Source organism: Agelaius phoeniceus, chromosome 1 (assembly GCF_051311805.1).
Source record: "Agelaius phoeniceus isolate bAgePho1 chromosome 1, bAgePho1.hap1, whole genome shotgun sequence".
Classification (NCBI taxonomy): domain Eukaryota; kingdom Metazoa; phylum Chordata; class Aves; order Passeriformes; family Icteridae; genus Agelaius; species Agelaius phoeniceus.
This window is the reverse complement of record NC_135265.1, coordinates 119,338,736-119,363,106: the sequence shown is the minus strand read 5'-3', so window position 1 is coordinate 119,363,106 and position 24,371 is coordinate 119,338,736. Positions and strand designations below refer to the sequence as shown.

General features: G+C 41.1%; 1 protein-coding gene across 1 annotated transcript; it reads right to left on the bottom strand.

Moving 5' to 3' along the window:
* Window positions 1-5,975: 5,975 nt before the first annotated feature.
* Window positions 5,976-23,948, bottom strand: ADHFE1 (alcohol dehydrogenase iron containing 1). The gene is made up of 14 exons (XM_077186119.1): window positions 23,823-23,948; window positions 23,462-23,499; window positions 20,508-20,551; window positions 20,292-20,345; window positions 19,087-19,241; window positions 18,727-18,923; window positions 18,244-18,321; window positions 16,973-17,078; window positions 15,578-15,730; window positions 14,357-14,455; window positions 13,380-13,458; window positions 13,133-13,229; window positions 9,772-9,929; window positions 5,976-6,233 (listed from the first exon to the last, which is right to left on the bottom strand). The coding sequence occupies exons 1-14, from the start codon at window positions 23,876-23,878 to the stop codon at window positions 6,150-6,152; spliced, it is 1,398 nt and encodes a 465-aa protein (XP_077042234.1). The 5' UTR covers window positions 23,879-23,948; the 3' UTR covers window positions 5,976-6,149.
* Window positions 23,949-24,371: the final 423 nt, after the last annotated feature.

The following is a 24,371-nucleotide window of genomic DNA, read 5'->3' as shown; positions in this document are numbered from 1 at the left end:
CCCCTGAAGTGTGATCCTCTCAACTCCTAGACTCCTACATCCTAGCACTCCAACTTTTTCTCTCTGCAATGTGTAACCACGTTATATACTCAGGCTCAACATCCCAGCTGTGAACAACTGCACTCATATGTCTGTCAGTTTTTTCCAAACCCTGCTTTGCTGTGTGCATGCTGATGTCCCTGCTGAAGGACACACTCAGACCTTTAGTGCCTGTCAGCCAAACCCCTGCTGCCTTTGTTGGGCACCTTGGTGTTTTTAGCTCATCTCTGCTGGGTAGGCCCCTGAATTGGGCTTTAGGGTTGGTGACATTATAATTTCTGACATGAGAAGTCACAAAGAATTACTTTACAATCAGAACCTGCCTGCCAGCTCTCTGCTCAGTTTTACTAGCTGAGGAGTCCTAACCTCAGGTTTTCCATTTAAAATACAAGTACAGTAGGTGTGAAGTGCATCAGCTTGACCACACCAAGAACTAAACCTGGGAGATGACTACAGGAAAGCTGTGGGACATGGCATTCCAGGACGTCCTAAATGCAAGTGGTGACACTGTGGGTATGCGTGAATGAGACCTGTGTGCTCCAGAGGCTGCAGCCCTCCAGAAGGTAACACAGAGGTGCCCCCACTCACAGAACAGCACCAGCCAGCTTCAACCCTTCCTGGAGAGAGCCTGATCCCCTGAAACACAGAGGTTCTGAGATTTTAGCAGTGCAAGGCAAATGTAATGCAGGCTGTTGATGTTAATTCACATTTTCTGCTGCTTGGATAAGCACACAGTGACAGCTTTCACAAGGCAGGAACTTGGCCATTGGAAAATGGATTATGACCACCAACTCCTGCCCATGAACTACTGAGCAATCATCCAGTGGCCACTGGTGAGACACCATAGGTCTGTGCTGGTGACCTAGGGGTGAAATGACTTTCTTTGTCTGTCTGAATCCCCAAAGCTTTCAGACTCTGATCAGGGGGGATGCTCTGATCTAAACCACCATTAATCTTCTTTAAGGTGAAAAGGTCAGAAGAGCAAGTTATTCAATGTTAATTGTAGCCTTTTTTTTTTTAATGCCAGCAAAAGGGCTTTTTTATTCCCAATGCTGTCTTAAAACATACAGCCACACTTAAACATCCAAATTTTCACAGTCATTTTCTGAAAGTGATGTCAGCTTTTAGATAAATGACAAAGACCATACCCAGTGTCAGCCCCCCACAGCTGTGTCCATAGCCATAACAACAATGCCACACAATGTTGTCCTTAAATCCCATAAAAGGAAGAAACAATGCCAGAGAATGAAGCCACAGCGTATTGGAGCTGCTGACAATCAGTCTTTAACATGTGTTATCCATTTGACTGCAGGTGTAAATCAGCATTTCAATGTCAACTTGCTAATTTAAGGCTCTATGTTCAAACACCCAGAAAAAGCACAAGTGCACTGTTAAAGTAGGTCAAAGTCACTGCAAGTCAGGGAACACAGAGGAAAGGCTCCCCTTCAAGAAACCATTCTGGGCTATGAGATATATATTTCATGATGAAGTAATGTTAGATTAAATTAAACATTTAATGGGAGCTCAGACTACAGTGTCAGCACACCCAATATTCCTTTGCTGCTCAGTTGACCTTGGTGGTGAATGTGCTGCCAGTGTTTGTGGCTGAGGAGCCAAGCTGTGTGGCTCTACAGGGTGACACAAATTGACACCTGAATTATCTCCAGAGGATACAAGTCTCATTTCCTCTGCCTTCACTTAACTATGCCACCACATGGATGTAAATTAATTTTCCCCTTTAGCTTCCATGTTCAGAGAAATAAGGAAAATATCTGCTGCCATTTGTTGTACTTAGGAGTTCTCTGAAAATGAGGTACATGTGATTTTTCAATAGAAACCAAACTCTGAAAGTATTTTTTTCATCTTCCTCACTATTACTAGGAAAGCAGTTAACTTAAGAACCTGATTAACATTCTATTGAGCCGTGTCAAATGGTTCTTCCTCTTTTTTTTTGGCTGGACAGCATTTTCTACCCACTCATTTGTGGCAGCTGTTTCAATACTCTGGGGAAAAAAAGAAACTGAATGACATTTTAGTGGGTTAATGGAAGACTGGATCTGGCAAAGTATAAAACTGCATTCAGAAATGTTGCATCTAAGGGAACTGTAGCCTTCCTAATGATGACCCAGATGTGGAGCTTTTCTTTGGTCTCACTTTCTTTGAGATATTCAGAGCAAAAAGTAGAAGCTTCTGCTTATTCTCATGGACCATTACACTTAAAAATTCTGCACTAAGCATTTTTTGACCCACTGACCCTGTGTGGTTTCTCATACATACAGTGCAGGTAAACAGGCTGAAAAACAGACATGTGCAAAGAGAGCTGAGACCTCTGCAAATTTGGTTGCTGACAGTCTCTGAACACCACTGTTCAGAGGAATCTCTTCTCCTACAGGTGGCCAGGTGCTGTGTCAGAGATTAACTCAGATCTTGAGGCAGGATTAGCAGAGATGGCTAGGTGTGGGAGACCCTCTCCTCACTGCAGCAGGCAAGCAGCTTGTGCAACACTGTGTGAGCCAGGGCTGCTGGAGACATCAGGAAAATGGTGGCATCACTTCCTGCATTCACTAGCTGGTGCTTGGATTTAAATCAAGTTCATTTTTATTTAGGAAGCACACAGGGATGGTTTGAGGAAAAATGGAGACCCTACCTTTAGGTCCTCTGCACAGAGATGTTTAATGTGGCAATGGATTTATTTGGTTGGAGCTGTTGAATCCCAGGCACACTGCACGTGTCCTGGAGTGCAGTGATGCCTAAGCAGATTTACTCAGGGGTTATGGAAAGGACCTAGACAGAGCTTGGCTGTGTCCCTTAATCATTGCTCTTCTCATCCATTTTTTCAGGTCTCAGGGAGATGAAAAGCCAACCACAAGACAGAAGATGACAGCCATGGCACAAGACAGTGCAACAGGAATGATCATACAGCCTAACCTACATGTAGTTTCTTCCAAGTTTATTCACACAGGATGATGGTGAGAGTTTTTGAAGATTTAGGTATGTTAAGTACATATTTTTTCTTTTTTTCTCTTTTTAACTGCTGAGAAAATCAGCACTGGTATGGAAAGAGGCAAGGCAAATGAGGGGATGGACCAATGACTGTAACTACTGTAAATCCCAAGCAGCAATCCTGCAGGCTCTGCTTGTGAAATGAGTGAGTTTTTCATTTGGTACTCCAGATAACACTACACCTGCTGGTAAACTATTTTCACCAGCACTACATATGCACTTGTTCATACTTGCTCTCCAAAGCTAATCTAATAAATGCAAATGGACTGAGTGAGTGATCACAAGGGCCAGCTTTTGGGTTGTGTTTACCTGCACAGAGCTCAGAGAATACAGAGTTAAATGCTGCTCTAAAACAAGCTTTATTTTTGTTATTTGCATTTCAGCACAATTTAAATTAACAGATCCATCACAGAGGGTTTGAGTAGCACAGCAGTAACAGAAGCCACAAGAACAAGCCTCCCAGATTTCACACACATGCCCAACCACCACTGGGCACTCACAATTACAGTGTCACCCCAACTCCCCACAGAAATACCAGTACAGAGTAATTTGGTGAGATGAAAAACCCTATGTAGCTCTTTAGCTGTGAATAAAACTACCACTGCCCAGGAGCCAGGATGTGACACCCTGTCACATCATCACTATTTGAATGACAGCAACTTCTGGGGCAACTTGAGCTCTCTTGATTTTTCCTCAGAAAATCCCTACTAGTAACCAATAATTGGTGGTGGAGACTGAGACAGATTTTCACATGTAGCTGATGTCTGTGGGAGAGATTCCACAACCAGTTTAAGGCAGTTGAAGACCTTGATGCAGCCAAAAGGTGAGGAAAACAGAAATGTCCCTTCTTACAGCACCATCTGCTTATGTTAGGTATAACATAAACCTCTTTGTCTCATCTGTAAAAATATGGGTATCAAGGGGGGTATGAGGTTTATTTTATAAACCACCAGGAGCTGCAGGTTATCTGGTATAGGAAGTTGTGTGAGCTTCTGTCAGTTGAAAATGCAACCTGACAATAACTGCCATACTGGGATAAAAGGCAGATAAAAAGTGTCCTGGAAGAAGTTATCCTACTTCCCAAAGAATTCCCATCAAAGTGCTCTGCTGCAGTGATGAAATCACATGCTGCTCAGTTCCCCAGAGAGTATATTCCCCCCAAACACATCAGGACTGCCATGAATTAGGCTCCTGGACAAAAAAGATTGTCTCTTCATGAATCTGTTTTGCTACCACAGATTGGAAAGAGACAGGAGTGGAAAGACAAAACAGGCCAAAAGTTTATACAGAACCATAGAATGGTTTGGGCTGGAAGAGATCTTCAAGATCTAGTTCTAAGCTCCCTGCCATGGGCAGGAACATCTTTCACTAGACTGGGTTCAGAGCCTCATCCAGCCTGACTCTGAACAACAGGGTTGGACAAAAGGTTTTGACAATTTTTTTTTCTAAATATGTCAGCTTTGCACAATATAATGAAATAAATCCCTTGCTATTACAATATCAGCCTTCATGACAGAGGTACTTGTGGGCAATTTCAGCAGAGGGGAAGGTTCAGAAGGACATGGAAATCACATGTGTATCACACAGTGGCAGTGCAGTCCCATGGCTGCCAAACCCCTTCTGATGCTAAAAACAGCCAGTATCCATCCACCTGCTTTAACAGCCCTGGAATGGATCCAGTGTCAATATCCAGCACACATCTGTCCTCAGATGCTAGGACAGCACTAGTTTGATCTGACAAATACACAAATGCAAAGGTGCAAGCATAGAGCCTCCTACTTCAACAGGGTGACTGAAAAGTTCTCCCTCCCCAGCAGAAAGAAATATGCACCCTAGAAGTCACAGGGCTCTTCCCTCATTTGTCTTGTGCTGTGGTAGCAGCATGAAATCAGATGCTGAAAGAGTCCAACATGAAGCAGAATCTGATTTAAACAAACTGTACACACAACCACGTGGACTTTTTAAATAAAGGAAAATACTATTAAAATATAGTTTCCTTTCTCCCTGCCCCACTTCCCTTTCTCAGTTGACAGCCAACCAGCTGGTTAACTGCTCGGAAGGTGCACTCTCCTTCCCACATTTAACCAGTGCTCCCCGTGGGGCTCTGTGCAGCCAAATGCTCACCACCTCTTTTTAATACTGAACCACAGCACACAGCCACTTCCTCAAGCTGGTGGCTGCACTCTGAGGGACAGCACCTGCAGGAGCTCAGCAGAAGCAATTGATGCTCAGCAGAAGCAATTGATTCACAGCACAGCAAGATACAGTTGAGAGCTTCCTTCCACAGAACACAGCAGGAAAGGGGGGATGTTGCCTTCAGACAGACAGAATGACCATGATGGATGCTGTCTTGCTATTATATGGTTCCTGTTGAGTGTGTGACCATGCTTTACTCTGGTTTTGCTCCTCTGATGAGCACCTCATATAAAGCATAACAGGAAAGATAAATATATGACAATTATAGAGATTATAAGAGGAAAGATAAATGTATGACAATATCTGTCAGAATTTTAACCCAAACCAAATTTCCAAGCAGTCTTTTACAGACAGCTATGAAGTGTCCAGATTTTTCCTAATCAAACAATGAAAAAGCACCCCAGTTCAACAGCCTTCTTAGCAAAGCCAGATGGTAAAAAGATGATAAAGCAGAACAGGATACAGTAAGCTGATATTTTCTGCAGGGGACATCCCCTCCCTAATTAAAAATTACCTTCATTATTTCTTAGCTAGCATGACTTTTTAAAACAAAACATGGATAATTTAAATAGAAGCATAATTTGCAAAATGGCTTGCAATATCCCTTAGAACATTTTTCCACCTTTCACCACCTCTGAAGCACAAGAAAGCCTTCAGTAATGCAAGAAATCTGCTCCAACTTTTATGCAAGTCAATGTCACTGACAACTGAGCAAGAAAGAAACCACAGTCAAGTCCTCACTTCAAAGCAGTGTTTAGTTAAAGATGAATTATGTGACCTTTTGGCAGTGTACAATGGAACAGAAGTCAAAGTTACCCAAATTCTTCCATGCTCTAAACAAATTCAGTCCCGTATCTATGAGAAACTACCTCTGTGTTAGAATAGACCACATTTTCCAAAACATGTTTAAGCTAATAAAGTTTCATGGAAGCCTCAAAGAGAGCAGATAAGTCTTCTTCTGTTTGGGGACGTGGTGATAGTTTAGTCACTCTCTCCTGCAAGATGAAAGAAAAACTGGATTATAAAAGGATACCAATAAAATTAATCAAACAGTAGGTGAACTATGTGTCTCTGTACTAATATCCTTCCCAGAGAATAACAAAGTTTTGCAAAATAAGTAATCAAGTAATTAAATTGAAGCATCATCAACTGCACAGTACTTTCAAGAATATATAAGCTAAAATTCCCTGTAATTAAATACACAGAAGCAAGATCAGAATGCTGTTCAGTTTCTGAGACAAGCACAGCAAACATGGCCTTCTCCATCACAGATGTCAGTACACTGGAGGACATTATCCTGAGAATATAGTCCATTTTAAAATTAATTTGCCAGCACTGAACTAGGAGTTGGAGTTTTAGGGACCAAGACTCTCAAAATACTACACCTCTCAAGGCCCAAGAGCTGCTGTAAATGGGGAGAATAAACAGCACCTGTAAGTCAGACTCTGAAAAAGAGACACAGCAAAGGCAAAGTATGAAACTGCTTAATAAACAGCCCCACACCTCAGAGTCAGAATACAAAGGAATTGTGGTCAGTCTTCATTTGGACACTGATTCAACAGAATGTCCAGGTGCTAAAGCCCCAGTGACTGCAATGAAACTCAGGTATGTGCTTCAGTGCTCTGCTTGACAAAATAAGCACAAAGGCAGGGGATGCAATTCAGAAAAGCCCTGTGCTACTGAGGATGAGGAGCTGCATTAGTGTAGGTACCCAGTTACTGCAGGAACATTCAGCTGAAAGGGCTCAACATCAGTGTACTCATACTGGTCATGATTAGAACTTTCATGTTTTCAACAACCAATGATTTTAACTTTTACTGAAATACTGGGGAGAGTTAGAGATGTCTGCAAAGACAGAGTCCAGGCCCACACTAGGAACACATTATCTTTAGATGAGGTGTGTTTGAGCAAGAAAGAGTTTCTTCTGCTGCAGCCTGTTTCAACATCTCCCTTGTGGAAGATGCTGCCCTCCAGTTCCCCCTTTTTTCACATGTGAACAGTGGCTATCATTTGCTGAGGTCCTTGCCTGAGGCATGGAGTGGGATGCAGGGGAAGGGGCTCCCCAGTGCCCTGCCTGGGCAGGAGGCTCAGCTGAGCCCCCTGGAAGCAGGGTGATGCCACAGTACAGGTTCGCACCCGCGCGCTTCCCCCGGTGCGCGGGACACCACTGTGGATGTGGTCACACGGCAAGCCAGGCCACCACACTGCCAAATCAACGTGAAACAGTGGTGAGAAGTCAGCTGTGAGGTATTCACAGCTCATAATCATGGTTAGCATGGCTTGTGAGAAGTCTGAGAAGTGCAGCTCTGTGTGCATAATTTTACCTGCAGAAGATTCACTGGTGCATAAGTGGCAATCAAATGGTACCTCTCTCCCCATTGCTGACACCAGTGCTGCTACTCACAGAGATCCAGCCAAAGAGAAGACTAAGATTCTTCTATGCAGTTTTGAAACCAAATGGAAAATTCAAACAGCACTAGGGCAATAGTGTGTTGTTTTTTCAGACTCATAATATGCAAAATATGACAACACAGTGCTCAAGCATTCATAAATTCATCATATTAGGACCGTCTGGGCCAAAGCCAGTTTTGCAGCTCTGAGCGCTGAGATGTCCAGATTTATCTGTAAAATCACACTGGGTGACAGGAGACAGCGAGCCTGACAGCCTGACCGACTGGAGCATTTCCCAGCTCTGGAGACAGAAGGCTGCAAACGGGTGCTCCTCCCGTGTGCCTGGACACAGAGGCACCATCACTACCTCTGCACAAGCTTGCTGATCTTTGCTGCTGCCCAGACAGCGAGGCCCTGGCTCCCTCAGTCTGACTCAGTGCATCCTGGTCCCGTGCCAAACCCAGCAGCTCCGGACTCATCACTGCCTCAGCCCCACTGTAGCTGCCTCTGGGATGTCTGCAGGGGCTGGGTGGACAGAGAACAGCCCTTCCACAATCTCTTCTTTTCAGTGCCCCCATCTCCTCTCAAACATCACCACCCAGCCACCTTGAACTTTGAGACAGCATCTTCTTTGCTAGAATAACTGCTGTCTGTAAACAAGATCAATTTCAACAGCCTCACTTAGGAAGGGAAATAAAATTCTGTTTTAACTTCAAGTTTGTCCCAACAGAGCTCCCACCCCAAATCCCAACAGTCAGATTACATTCTGCCCTGCAGCCTGCACTTCATGGTGTGGAATATACTTGGCAAACTTTTTAGTGCTATCACCACTGCACCACATTGTTTTCTTGATGTGAATGGGCCATTGCTGTATTACAAAGAAAACCTACTGCAAGATGAAAAGCAAAAGAATTATACCAAAAAATAAACTATGGATTAACCCAAGGGTACTAACAGATTGTTAAGGAACACTGATACATTTGCATCATGTTACATCTCATACAAAAAAATAAGGGCTGAGAAACTATTAGGTCATCTCATTTTACACAGTACAATGAATCACCAATGCCATAAGAAGACAGAAAAACCCTTCAACATCTTTTGGTGAAGAACCCTTCTCCAGCTAAGCAAAACTTGCATTCAATGTTTGTTTTAAAGGAATATGTTTATCAAAACAAACCCTCCAAATGCCCCATAACAATGCACATGCATAACCTACTTCATGGGTGCTTAGTTTTCTTCCTGGCTTTGCCACTGCTGTTGAGTGTGATCCTCAATAGTTGCACCTTTGTGTCACTTTCTCAGGTATAAAATAGGAATTTTAATATTTACTGTTAATGTAACTGTTCTAAGGCGCTCTGAGATTTATGAGTGAGAAGAACTATACAGGATCTGCTGTAAAAAGTGAATAACCTTTTGGCCTAAAAAATTTTCACTTTCTCCATAGTAATATTTCCCTTGCAACTTGGTGGGAACAAATACTAGGTCCATAGCATATGAATCAAACTGTTTTTTTACAAGGAAGACTCTGGATTTTGCTTTAAGAGTGGTGTGTTGCTGTTTGCAGTATCTTTGTGGGCACTGAAACAATAAAGGGTATTACAAGTTTAATCTATATCATCCCAGGGGACCTTATTTCAAATTCTGATGGGGGTCAATGGAACAAAAAAGCCATCTGCGAAGAAAAATGCAACTTCTCAATATGGAAAGTTTAATGCAAAGTGAGTTTGACCATTCTTACCAGATAGCACTTGGTATTAAGGCTTTATCTATAGACCACCTGCACACATAATTAAGAGAGGTAGTTATGAAAAAAGCAGTATCTACTACAAAGATCACAGGCCTATGAAAAACATCCTCTTTTTAAAAACTGTAACATTAAAAAAAACCCAAACCAAACACTTAGCCCTTTTTTTCTGTATCCATGTGAAAACTGCAGCATGCACTCCATCCCACTGAAAAGAAAAATCTAAGCTATGGAGTGAAACAATATCTAGTTGACTATCCATAATTTTCTCCATTTAAATAGTTTTCATGCAGGAATAGAAATAAAACTTGCTGGAAAAGAAGCACTTCTGATTTTTTTCCAAAATCTGTTCTATTTTATTTTGACAAGAAAAACTGTTTTGCTCTCTGTCTTACCTGAGGCAGAGTGCCTTTGACTAATGCAGGGATGTCTGCTTTGGAATAACCAATTGCAGCCAAGCCATCATCAACATTCAGATCAAATAGGAATTTCCGGAGTGTGTCTGCCAAAATAAGCCCAGCATCTTTGATTCTGGCAGTGCGGATGTCAGCTCCTAAAATAAGACATAATGCCTTGACTGTAGGGTGGAGAGAGCAGAGGAAGCCTGTCCTGGACTTAATTTAATCATAATATCAGCTGAATACATATCCATACATAACAGCCACTGCCCTAAAAGCAACAAGAAGTAAAAAGAGGAATCAGTCCTCATTTTACAGTTGGAATGGTTTGTGAAAGGTGGAATAAAACAAGATCAGAGGCACGTTCACTGCTGCCAGAAAGACTAACTGCCACATGAGGTTAACTTCCTTTCCCTCTGTGCTCACAGGGAGAAGCACTTTTTAGTCTGACTAACTGCTGGGAGGAAAGCAGCTAATGCATGAACATCAGTGGTATTTATTTGTATGGACAGTGTGCCAAATGCTAACTTCATTTTAAGGCCTTGAGTTTGCTGACATCTAGAGGACTGTTCTGTTCAATTACACATTAACAGAGAGGACTACAGCATGTGGGCTGAAAAAGGCAGAAGACAGCAGGGCAGTGTTCAGCACGTTGAGTAAATTCTAAATTTATTGCTGTTTGAATATGTGCTGACTTGTGTAGGGTACTGTAGAGCTGAAGAGGAGGAACTGCTCTCTTGGAAACAACTACTGAACAGTAATGAAAACACCAATACAAAATGAAAGATTATAAATATTTCTTACAGAATAGCTCGTGTTCCCTTCTTCAATGAATGTTCAGGACTTACTTAAAAGTAATAATAAAAGTATGTCCAAACAGGAGACCCAAGTTCCTCCATATGATTTCTTTCAAAGTAACCCAAACTAAATTGGTTCTCTGTGTGACCTCACTGATGTTACAGCAGAACTATTTAAGGTCTAAGTGCTACACTGAGAGATGAGTAAGAGCAACACATAGCTACAGGAAAAATATCTTCTGTGATCCTCACACAGCTCAGTGTAACATTCAAAGGGAGTTAAGGGAATAGGAGACCTGCAAGCTCACTTGAAGAGCTCAGATATTCAGGTAGTAAGGCTGGCAGTAATGTAGTAAATAATGTCTGGGAAAAAAAGATAAATAAGATACGAGAGAGTCTTGTACAAAGTCTTGTGCTATTGGGGCCATGCCATGAAGTCTAAGTTTATCCGGGTTTTGCTGTGGAGGGGTAACTCCACAGCAAAAAGACATAAACCCTCTATCTTCAGATGGTAAAGTAAAAGGGAAGTGCAGGAGGATAAAATATGACAGTAAATGTGGTTGGCAGTTTTAAAATATTACCATAGTTCTAGTACTTTCTTTTTGCTCAGCTTAAAAGATTCATCAGTCTTTAATTGCTCTTAGAAAATCTCTGGCCACATGCACACCTATTTCAACTGTCTAAGAATCCATCCAGGGAGGTATTAGATTTTTTCTGGCTGTACCCAAATTCACAGCTGTACATACACACAACATAACTATTTAGTAATCTGCTTCATGTCATAAAATACCTTCTTAGTCATTGCATTTGGCAACATGACAGATTTGAATCAGCTACTGTAGTCAGTTGGACTCTGGAGTGGACTCAGAAGTAAACACCCCAGATGGGAATTAATAAATTCAATCCCACGTGACATGTTTTCAGCAGAATCCCTTTCCAGCAAGGCACACAATGACGTAGTTAAACTTCTACTGAGAAAATTAACAGAACTTCTAGAGACAGAATTTATGGCAGAAGTTAATACCACAAAACCTAAGGGAACAGCTTTTCAGTCACTTGTTTTAAAATCAAGAGTCAGAGCTGAAAGTTTCTGATATAGTGTGCTGACCAGTTATCCAGACACAGTTTGTTTCATTTTAGTTGTGTGTAATTGCTGTAGGAACACAGATATTTATTAGCTCAGTATATGACTCCAGCTGAGTTTGTGTTTTGGTTTTGACCATAAGCAGGACAGCATACGTTAGAGGAAGCCTGAACAACCTCACAGACCATTTATGAAATAAATAGAACTTTAACCCAATGTAGTTTTTCTGACCATGTTGTTTTACACCCTCTATAAAATACTATAAAATATATAAAATACCATAAAATAATATAGGATATATAAAATATTTATACTATATATAAAATACTATAAAATGTCTATATTAAAGTCCTATTCTTCTTGAGATCTCCAATGCTTTGAGATTACTTACACAAGCAAGTCATACATGTGACTGGACTGCTGTGACTTGCATACAGAAGGCTGACCATACAAGGGACTGAACACAAATTTTCCAAATAACAGGAGAGTTGACCTAACGACTTTTTCTCCACTCCCTGCACTGCTGGGCATGTGGCTGTGCCTGCTCCTTGGCCAGCATGTGTTTTAGCAGCAGTGTAGCCACAACACAAAACCTAGTGCAGGCAAACCCCTGACCTTAGACAAATAAATTAGCTCAGTGCAGAGCCATGCTGTCACAGCTAGAAGCTCTGCGACTACATCACTGGAAGCTGGTTTATTACACACAGTCATGCTGGAGGTATAATAAAGAGCTATCCTTTCTCTAAGGACACCCTTTGATGATGGGCTGTAACATAACAAGGCACTATATGGCAAAATAACCTTTAAATGAGCTGTCAGCTTGCAACTGTCATTTTTATTCTGCTAAAAAGCAGAAAAGGCCATTTTGTTAATTAATCTCTTTTTAGCCATTACATATGTGTCCACAGAAAAGCAACTCCAGGAAAAGCTTTCCCTTGGCATCAGCCACTGAGAAATTCCAACACCTACAAACAAGCTTAGGCCTACATTAGAAAGACCAAAACCCACAGCTGTGTGCCATGGAAAAAAGAGCAGGAGTGATTCAAAATATCACTGTTCTAAATCACTGCCACAGCAGGGAATTTGTTAGGGAAAATACTTCCTTTTAGCCAACAAATGCCCCTGAGTACTGGTTCACTTTGTGGTAACTACTCTTCATAAAGTGACAAGAGTTGTGCCAATCACAGCTACTCCTTTTTGATTTGCAACAGACCTCCAGTTAATTTCAGCTGTCCACTTTTCTAGCCAAGAATCAGATTTCTCCAGCTTGCTCCTCTAATCACATCATACAATATCAAAATTCAGCATTATTCCATCTAATTTGCATGATATCTAATTCCACAATCTTGTTTTCTAAACTTAAACCCCTCCCAACAACCAATGACAATTGCTTGCACACAGTGTTTTTCAGTCCCGAAATGTCATTTTGGAAAGAATTCCATTTGTACACAAGAACTGTACCCACAGATGTTCCTACCTAGAATCTCTGCAGCTTCTAAATGCCGCTCAGGATGTATCTGTGCTGTGAAAGCAAACACTGCTGGGGATGTCAGCACCACAGAAAGGCCATGAGGCTGGGAAAAAAAAAAAACCAACAAGAAAAAAAGAATAAAACACATCAACAGGACATGTACTTTTAACTTCAATGGACTTTAATGCTCATTAATGACAGATAACAGATATTCGAAATGTATATTAAAAACCAAAAAATAAACAAGTTTTACCACTAAAGAGTGATCCACATTATAATCCTTTGGTTTGTAAGTTTTCACCAAACCAGAAATAGGGTAAGACATTCCATGGCTGGAACAGAGAGCAGAGAGAGAGTGGTTAGGGCAGCTCTCCTGGTATTTGGAAAATTTGTGTTCAGTCCCTTCTGTGGTCAGTTTTCGGTATGCAAGTCTCTTCAGTACAGATTCTCAGAAGGCATTGACAGGTATGATGTGGATATTAGGTACAGAAAACCCTCATCCCTCTGCACCTCAGGGACCTAGCTGGAAAAAACAGTACCTCCTTACTTTGTGAGTGTGAAGTTATATTACTTCACTGACTGAACTGAAAGATCTTCAGTTCCTAAAGTAATGTAAATATGCCAAAAATATCATAGTCTGCATACCTATGTGTTCACACTGTCTGAGAAAAAGAAAGTTTAATTTTGAGATATAATTATAAAAGTAGACTTGCTCACAGAAAAGGAATGAAAGGAAGGTCTCTGAAGAGAATGACTGCTAATAACTTCTGTACACAATTCACTTTTAGGCTTTGCTTCTTTGAGCTCATTTCAGACTGCTGATTGCCTATCCCACAGACAAACTTACAGATAATTGCATCAGTTCAGGAAAAACTCAAGATTACATCATTGCTGTCTCACTGCGGAACAGCTGGCATGGAATCTAACATTTTAAGTGTCATTGACTTTTTTACTCTTGTTTTTACTACCAAGGAAGGTAAAGACGGCTGTGTTTTGTAATTTTCACATGACTGGTTTTGAGTATCACAACCCAAGAATACACAATCCTTACACACATAGATGACAAAAGCCCATCAGTTTGTCACAACACACAGGTCCTTCAGCATCACAGGCCAGGCTACAATCCCTTACTCTACGTTCAGCAACAAGGGCAGCAACATCTTTGACAATCTGAAACAAACACTAGCTGTAAGCTGACCTCAGATGGAGTTACTATTTCTCTGTACTCACCAGAGATGAACACCAGCATTGCCAAAGCCAATCCCAGCAAAAGCACTTGCCAGGTGCATGTTGGCTCTTGCTTCACGGTCTTCAGGGTTTCTGATGGCTCTGTGACCATGGAGGCAAATGGTACCAATGAATTTTCACAAACAGATTGGTGATTCAGGAGGGAGAAGGGAGAGAGAGGACTTCTTTATGCACAGATATACAAAAAATCTAAAAGATAAACTGAGATTAAAATGGTGGAAATGGAATCAAGCCATGCTTTGGTAAAAGAACAAGGCTGCATCTGGATCACTTATGTAGATCATACTGGTTCACTGAAGGGCAAGCTTCCTTTCACTTTTCCAAAAAACAAGTAAATAGAGTGGATTTAACCATATTCAATTCAGTGGTGAATCAAAAAATTCTAGTTAGAATGTTTGGTAATTCTGTGTATGGCTCCAGGATCACTCCAGCTTTCTCACCATCTCATTTGGTGGTGCTCTAGACCCCACCACCTGCGTGGGATGAAGACAAGATTCCCTGGCTTCCTGTGCCTCAGGATCCTTTTGAAGTTTGACAGTGAGGAGAAAATGTCTCATGAATAGATTCCAAAGGAACAAAAACCATTTTGACTCACTAGGTACTGTGAAAAATTTTTTCAAAAAAACCCCACATTGATCTTTAATAGAAGTGCAAATGGTATGCAAAAGCTGTAAAGAGGCTAAAACTTTATTGACAGGGATCAACACCAATTCCCAGCTAAGGCAATACGTATTCTAAACTGAAGGTCTTTAAGAATGAGAACGCTTGCAATAAATGCATACTTTTGCACATTCATAAGTGCATATCTTAATTTACACTGAAGGCCACAGAAGTAACATCAGCAGTATTCTATTCAGTTTGTTACATATACCCCTTATTCTGTCTTAGAAAGGAGGTTCTTGAAAAAAAGAAAAGTAAATTCTGCTCCCATATTAACTGAACAACTTGAAATACCTTTAACTGAGGACTTCAAGAATAGATTCACAGAGGCATTAAAAAGCTACCTCCTCAAAACAAACTACTAATCCAAATTTTATCTGAAAAATATTTTGCTTTATTTAATAAAAATCCAGGGTAGAAAACAAAAGCTTAATGTTGCAGCTTGCCTCATTCTAGCCTAAAATTTCCATTCTTGCAGGCCCCCCGCTTTGGGGCATTGTGTACTGAGCACCCTGCAGGGGGGATGGCTGTTAAGTGTGTTACCTTTTCAGGTACTTAGCGACAATTCTCAGAGCGTGCAGAGCCCAGACGTCGCTGATGGGGTTGCTGCCTTGGTAGGCCGGGCGCTCGATGGGGTTGGAGGGGCAGGGGCTGCGCTGGTGGTAAGGGAGAGCAGTGTACGACTCCAGGGCATGGCTAACAGAAAGATGGAGAAATCAATTACTTAAGGGAGAGAGCTCCCTTTCACTGCCCTGCTGTCCTTTGAATGCAGGTTCTTTTTTATTTCTGGTGTCCAATGGTTGCTGAAACAAGAAATACAATCTCACAGACAGTGGAAGAATGCTGGGCCAGCACCTTCACAGCACTTCCTCTCCAACACACACACAGAAGGCAATCTAAACACAGTCCCTTTCTATCAGCTCACACCTGCTAAAAGCCTGGTTGGATGCACCAGCACCTGTAGTGTTTCTCACTGAAGAGGGCTGTGCATGTGCAATGAGTGCATTTCCTTTCTGTAGGACAGGAACCATAAAAGACTTTAGCACTGAAACTTCATAGGGTACTTTTCTTCTAGAAGTACTGACCTTAAAAAAATTATGGGTGATATTTAAGGTAAGTGGAATTGCCAAGAGTCTCATCTCCCACACACTCATGAATCTGACCACATAAAGAAGAGGCACTGCCTATATGACTCTATTAAGATGAACAAAACTACAGACAAACCAGTTTTATTAATGAACAAATGCCTTTTTTCCATTACAGACATTGCAGGCCAGGGTCCTTCACCACACTTGAGAAGTCACAGTTTCATTACATATCTATTACTTTAATATACATAGCACCCAGAAGCAAAGTAAACTGTGGCTCTCCAAATAGAAATGCCAATGTATTTTATGCAGTTAAGCTGTTGGTTTGAGATGAATAAAATTTTGTGCCAAGTAAAAAGCAAACTATGAGATTGGTTCTGAAGATGACCATAGCTGGATGAAGACCTGCTGGTATCTCACAAGCTTTTATGGATTTTTATTGACACATCATGGCTTTTGTTAGAAAATTCTTATTCTCTATTCCCTGCAATGCCTGTGATTTATGATAAATGCTATTACAAATGTGATTAATCATCTATCTCCATGATCCCTTAAAAAGGGACACCTGGACTCTCTTCCCTGACAAGAGCTATTCTGGAAGCAAAGAGTTTCTCCGGTGCACTGCAAAAACATTCAAATTTCTGCAAATGTAGGATTTGTTTCCATACATTCTGAGGGAGGCAGTGAAACTAAGGAAGAGGAAAGTCTGACAGAGCTCACCTTAACAAGAACAGCAAACAGAAAAAAAGATAATCCTCTTGTGCCCTCAAAATACATTTTTCTACAATCATCATAGTAAAAAATACAAAATTTAAATAAATTCATGTAGCAGCCTATGCAGAAAACTCACCAAAGCACATCAAAGCCACTGTTGGCCACTATTCGTTCAGGCATAGACAGTGTGTGTAAAGGATCAATGATCCCTAACGTGGGCTTAATGGCTCTTGAAGCAATACCTGCAATGTGCAAAGGGAGGAAGATCAGTTAAAGATGTTTTGCAACAAATATAAAAATAGGACAAGTTAAGCTTAATGTTCAAAACATGACAATGAGGAGAGAAAAAATATTTGAAACTATGAACATAAAAGCAAAGAGAAAGAAGGGAGGGTTGAGAGTATTTATGAATGTAAACTGATGATGAAGTCTCTCTAAAAGAGTTACATGATTTGAGACTCTGCCTGAAGTGGATTATACCAGACAATGTTCTCTCCCTGTTTGCAACCCTCCCTGAGCAGCCTTGCAAGATGTCTGTGGCATCTGCAGTATTCTTAGATTTGCATCTTCTGTGGACAGGCAGAAGGCAAAACTGGTTTGTACCTGCAATCAATTGTTATTGCCAGTTGCTGTCTTCAGCATCTGTAATAACCATGCCCTTGTATTTCGGTTAAGGGCACAAAGATGTAGCTCTGAGAGAGACAGACAGACAGACAGACTGATTGATTACGTATAGACTAGAAAACTCTTGAGCTATTGTCTCCTTAGCACACCCATCTGGGTCCTGAGTTCTGCAGACTGTGTGGTGTATAAAATCCACATGTTTAGAAGCAAAACCTTAAACAGCTGTGAAGCTCAAGATGACATTTTAGCCTTAATCTTTATTTGCCAGGGATGAAAAGGCCAAAGGAAGACAGTGTCCCTCACTTGCACAGCATCCCATGCCTGAGGTTTCCAAAGTCAGGAAAAGGAACATTTGGTTGCAATTACACAACAAAGAAACAGAAGTCTTAAAAGTAGAAAGAAAAATACAGAGGAAATAAGGAACAGTTGGTTGACCCTGAATATAAGTGGAAATTTCCTTTGCAATTAACATTTTCTGCCATTTAAGGACTTGAAAGATTTTAGTTTCCTGTTTTGCCTTCAAACTATAATCCACTGTATTACATAGGTATTTGATTATGTTAATAAGATATAAATTTAATTCAATGAGGAAACCTTTAAGCTTTTAAAATCTGCCTGTGGCTGTTGAATCAAACGAAATGACACCTGAAATGACATGCAGCATCCTTTCCTTTCAAGGCAGGGAAATAACAAAGACATGGGAAAAGCAATTGTCTTGAATAACACACAGAAACCCCCACAAAACAAACAAAAAAACCCCAAAACAAAGCACCAAAACCTCACCGGTTTTAACTTTTAGTTCTTTGAAGTCAAAAATGGCAACACCAGTGGTTTCACTTCCAGTGCCAGATGTTGTAGGAACTTAAAAGGAAGAATGGAGATAACAACAAATAATAAGAAATATATAATACTGCAATTTAAATAATAAAACCACAATAGTAACACCACCCAAAATACAGGGCCCAGGAAATCTTGGAGGTATCCCTGATCCAAAGCCAAGAGATCAAAGGGAAACTGCTACTTTGATCTCTTTTCTCAGTAAAGGAGTCTAGCTGAGCTAAACAAGACAAAGTAAAGATAAAACCTCTGATTTTACCTCCACTGAATTAAACAGCAAAATGACTTCTGAATACAACTAGAGGAGAAGTTAGCCCAAAGGAAGCTGAAACAGCCACAGTAAACTGATTCCAGTAGAAATATCAGGGAGTGTAGAATGCCTCACCTTCCCCTTGCCCCAACTCTCCACACACTCTCCTCATCCTTTACCTGCAATGAGTGGCTTGAGGGGCACAGTGACCGGCTTCCCTTTCCCAATAGGAGCATTGACATAATCCAGGAATTCTGATGAAGGGCTGGCTGCATACAGGTTGGCAGCTTTGCAGGTGTCTATCACAGACCCACCTCCAACAGCAACATAGGCATCAAACTCTCCCTTTTTAGCAAATTGGATGGCATCCAGGAAACTTAGGACACAAGAAAGATTTTCCAATTAGTCATGGTAAAACCAGTACAGAGGGAAACTAACTATTAAGGCCAGCATGCAGGCCACAAGGAGGTGTTTAAAAAGCCATATGAAGTCCTGTAAAGGCCTAGTTGGAGAAATGCACTGTCAGAAGCAAATTGTACCTTTGGTCTGTCGGCTCCACACGGACATTATCATATATTTGAAAGTTTATACCATATTTTGCCAAGGAGTTCAATACTGCGTTTACAGGAGGGAGTTTGGAGAGGTTTTTATCTGTCATCAAACAAATTCTTCTAGCACCAAGATTCTGCAGGTCCTATAATAATGAATAAAAAAAACAAACAACTGGTATAAAATCATACACTTCACTATTTAAGCACTAATCCAAATCAACTGAACCATTTGATAATAATAAAACCCTGACTTAAAAATAATTGGTTATTGCAACATTTTTCAAACCATATCCACTGAAAAAAAAGAGCATTAACCACACACATGTAGAATAGAGAAAGCAGAATAAAATTTTAAAATATTTTTTCCTAAGTTCCTGTGAGAATGAAAAAGGCCTTTTCACAGATTGCCTCCATTAACTGCCTACCAAAGCACAGCATTAAAATATTAAAAATGCAATACTGGATATTTATTTATTATTGATGAAAAATCAAAATGAGGTGGCAAAAGGAAGAAAAACAATGCTACATCCTAACCTTTGCTAAGTTGTCACAATAGCTATACAATACGTATAAATTATTCTAGTGGTGTTTAAAGTGGTGGTCATTTCATTTACAGTCTGACTATAATTTTACTTCACAAATTTTCAAATATAAAAGAGATCTATTAATGCTAGAAATGCCAAAAATGAGGAAAAATGATAAATGACAAAAGCCAGTGATAAAAGCACACTGGAACAATGTACTCAGGTAAACCATCTCCCACTGCTGAAACAAAAATTCTACACTTACACAGGGCAAGGTGAGAGCTGAATGAATATCTAGCTAATTTAATAGAGTCTCTGATTGAGTTAATGAGAGATAGAAAGATGAAAGCAGTCTTGAGAAAATACTGGTGAGTCAGCAGGATTCAAAATTTTTTCTGAAGTAAATTCCTGGTCAGAGAAAAACATTGTTGCATACTTGTAGCAAAGTACCAATGACTCAATTATCCCCTGAGCTGCATTTCATATACCAGAGCACCACTGATGCACCAGGCTTCTGTTCTTCAACCAACAGTATGCTCTGACCTTTGTGCACTGATACATTGGACCACATCATATATAAGCTTTCCTTTATTAAGTGGATTTATAGCACTGGCAGCCCTTCAGAAAATAACTTTTTACCAGGGATGGACTCACACCATAGCAGCTTACCATGCCAATCTCTTTTGTGACTCCTTCTCCATATCGGATGTTTGAAATGGCCATCTATAAAAAAAAGAACATTTCTTTTTCTCAACAAAAGTGGCATCTGGCCCTACTCATTCAAATATTTACATTGATAATGTAAATATTTGTTAAGTGATGTATTTGTCAAGAAGTATTGTTTGTACAGCTTTTAAATGAAACATATTTTATTATTAAATCTACCTCAAATGCATAGTCTGTACTCCCCAGAGTGGGCCGTTCAGGAACTGGAATGGAAATAAAACAGTAGAATTAGGAAAAAATAACTTATTTCATTCTGTTTCTCAGCTCTAGAGTTGACAGATTCCCTTGCTTTTAGCATCACTAACATATTTCCACAGGTCATCTCAGCTTGTCTGGATAACAGTCACCCATTTCACTCCTTGCTGTTCATGAGATTAATGATCCAAGTACTTGATCTGACTCATATAATTCAACAAAACAAGTGTGTTTTTCAAGAATTAAGTATTTTTTATAAAAACTGAATGAATTAGCAGGAAGGTTGCATGAGAGTTTGTTTGCAGTCTACAAAGAGCAGAACATCACATAAAAAAGTAGAACTGAGTATGTGTGGAGCATTCAGGCTGCTACATACAAGCTGAGACGTGCTAGAAATGCAGCCCCTATCATGCAGGGGCTACATGATAACCTTTGGAACAAAGACAAATTCATGAGACATCCTCTTTATTACGTGGATAGAGAACACCTTATGTATGCATGGGAGCAATACTAACAGGTGTTTACACTTCTTTTTACTTCTGCCTGGTCCTGAACGTGCAGGTGAAACAATTATTTGCTATAAAATTACCACGTGCACTGCTAATAATAAATAAGAGTCAGTGTGTTAATATTAACTTTAATTAGAAGATATTTATAAGGACAGTATTTCAGTCATAGCTTCTCTCTGCCATGTTGTTTTTGCATAGATTATCACAAAACTCAATTTCTGGATTATTCTGATTTTGCCATAGAGTGAAGCAAACTGCATCAACTGAAATTGCCCATTCTTCTCCAAGAAAAGACCAGAAGAAGCACTCTGCTCTTCCTGCTGTAGGCATGCCTTACGTCTGTTATATTAACTGAAAATACACAATTTGGATTCTGATCCAAGGAGTGAAACCATGGTAATGAGGCTTGCAGACATGCTGGGGTGCACTGAAGCACTGACCCACAACAGTAACAGATAGATGTATTAAAGCCCTTTATGTACTTTCTATTCAAGCACAGGCCAGCTGCTATCAGCTCCTTCATTGCCACCTCTTGTCAGGCTGTACATGTTTGACCTCTCCTGGAGCTGGAGTCTGCTGTACTTTCAGTCATTAATTTGACAGGCTAAGGACATGTCCAAACCATTTACTCTCTTGCTTTCTCATAGTACAATAGACACCCTGCTGTAACATTCTTGAAACAAACTTAACTTTCAGGATGAATTTTACTGAGTTCAAAAATTGTACTATTTCCTTGAACACTGCCAAGGAGTGGCAGTGTTCAAGGAAATAGTACAATTTTTGTACTAAAAAAACCCAAAGAAGTTTGGGGTTTTTTCAGCTCTAGTCACTGTTCAATCATTTCCCCCTATTTAGAGATTTACTGAATTGAGATCATCTTGCTACGCTATAGACTCTATTGCTGCCTAAAACTTTCAGAGAGGGTTCTTAACTCAGGCTTCAGTTTGGCAAGAGCTTAGTTTAAATTGACTGAGTAGGTCACCAAGCAGACAAGCAAAAGAACAAAATTCTGTTTCTCAGCTGCACTGTCTTGCTGTATGGATTGTCTTGGGCAAAACAAGTATCTGAATAGAGAAATAGTTTTTCCATATGTAAAATGACTATGTCAATTATTTAGGAAGTGTTCTAAGCATGTGAAATCATGCTACTTAGAGTTACACATTACTGAAATTATTGCCCAAACCACTAATATTTAGTGGATCTGGAGACTTACCAACAATCTGGAGACTGACAGATACTTATTCTCCTAGCCTCCCTACAGCCCATGCAAACAGAAGCTCCTCCTAGGGTGACTGGGGTAAGTCAGTGCAGCTCCCCTGCTCACAGTCCACAATCCTGGCCTAAGCGAGCTGCGTTCTTGGGACTGACTGTATAAAAACCCAGTGGAGATTTTATTCCCCAGGCCAACACACACCTTTGTGAAAGGCTACTTTTTACCCATATCTTCCTGTTTCTTTTCTGGTGCAACATGTGTGCATCCAAAAGCAGATCGAAAGTTGAGATGGTTCAGGTGATGACAGCCAGAGCAAAGTTCAGATCAAAGAACTGGCCCCACGGTATGGGGAGGGAGGGGACAGGAGGCAGTAACTGTGGTTTATGTGTGTGAAAAATGTGTATTTTATGATTGGCTTTTTGCAAATATTAAAGTGAATACTATATATGTTGTGTTAGAAAGTGATGCTGTATTAATTCTCTCAAGTAGTGTGTTAAATATTGTTTTAGGTTATAAAAAAAAGTTAAAATAGAAACTATGCTATGTAGGATACTTTTTTTAAAGAAAGGACTTGCAGCAAGGTAGCAGCCACAGGACACCTAAATCTTTCAGAGAAAAAGAATTTATTGCCCTCTTATCAGAAGAAATGAACTTCTTCCCACCTTGAAGGCGCTGTTAGGATTCAGAGGAAGAAGTTGACGATGACCAGACAGAATCCTGTCTTTGAATGGAATTTATGCATCATGTATGAAGTGTATGAATATGCAACAGGCTATTGCTTTTAAGGGTTAATCCTTTGTTAAAGGGAGTCCTTCTTCAGGCTCATGCTGCCTAGAAAAGGATACCCGGATGTCTGTAACTCTTTGTCTCTATTGTCTCATATTGTCCTAATTCAATTTGTCCAAATTATTATTGGTCTAATTATATTACTATTTTTATAACCATTTTATTACTATTAAACTTTTAAAATTTTAAAAACAAGTGATTGGCGTTTCTTACGTGTGGGAGCAGTGACTCTCTCCAACAATAACCACTAGCACTGTACAGCTGCAAAATAACAGGTTGTTTACCTTCTCCTTTAGATTGTTCCTCCCCAGCTGTTGCCTGCACCCTCTGCCCAGGTTGCACGGATACATACAGCCCTCTGCAGGGCCACGGCCTACAGAATTATTTTGGAGAAACAAATTAAGTCTTACCTTGGGAATAAGTGTGGCCATGGCTCGGGCACCGACAACTAGTTAAAATGTTAAAAAAAAAGTTATGGTTAAAAGGGGAAAACTAAAGCAGAAAACTAAAGCTTTACGTCCTAGAAGTCTCCTGTAAGCACCCCTTCCAAGGGCCTGCAGCTGAGCCCGCCGGTGTGCAGCGGGAGCGGGCACGGAGGGTTCGCAGGGGCGGAGCGGCCGCTGCTTTTCGCGTCCCGGCCGCGGGCCCGGCTCTGGGAGGGACCCCCGTGAGGGACCCCGTGAAGGACCCCGTGAGGGACCCCGTGAAGGACCCCGTGAGGGACCCGGGAGGGCCCGGCGGTACCCCCGCGCCCCGTGCCGCCGCACTCACGCCGCCCGCTCCAGCTGCCGCAGCAGGCGGGACACCCGCGCCCGCCCCGCTGCCATGGCCCGGATCTGGGACGGCCGGGAACGGGGAACGGGGCCCGGGACGGGGCCGGGCCGGGCCGGCGGCAGCGCCTCCTGCCGGGAAAGCCCGGGACAGTCCAGCACACAGCTGTCCCAAACAGGGACTCGCAGGGTCAGGGGGAAAGTGTCCGCATTCAGCACCCCCAGCCCACGGCCCTAAGGTCAGCGTGGTCGACACCCAACTCAGGCCTGTTTTAAGGCAAGCAGAATCTGCTTGCTAAAACGGCACAGAATGCCAGTGAAGAGCGACTAAAATCTAATTAGGACTGAGTGCTTGTTGTGTATTTGTCACAGAAAAATACTGAAAGTAATGGAATTGCAAAGTGAAAATAATAAAAAACCCCCCCATGGTCCTGAAATTAGGTGAACTACTTTTCTGACTCTTCAGTTGTGCCCAGTGACAGGACAAGGAGGAATGGTCTAAACTAAAACACAAGAAGCTGCACCTCAGCATGAGGAATTTCTTCACACT

Coding starts and splice junctions, on each gene's coding strand:
- ADHFE1 (XM_077186119.1), bottom strand. CDS start 23,878: ATGGCAGCGGGGCGGGCGCGGGTGTCCCGCCTGCTGCGGCAGCTGGAG. Junction 13,459..14,356: donor AATGCTGGTGTTCATCTCTG/GTGAGTACAGAG, acceptor TCTCTGTTCCAG/CCATGGAATGTCTTACCCTA. Junction 6,234..9,771: donor TCAAAGGCACTCTGCCTCAG/GTAAGACAGAGA, acceptor TTCATCTTGCAG/GAGAGAGTGACTAAACTATC.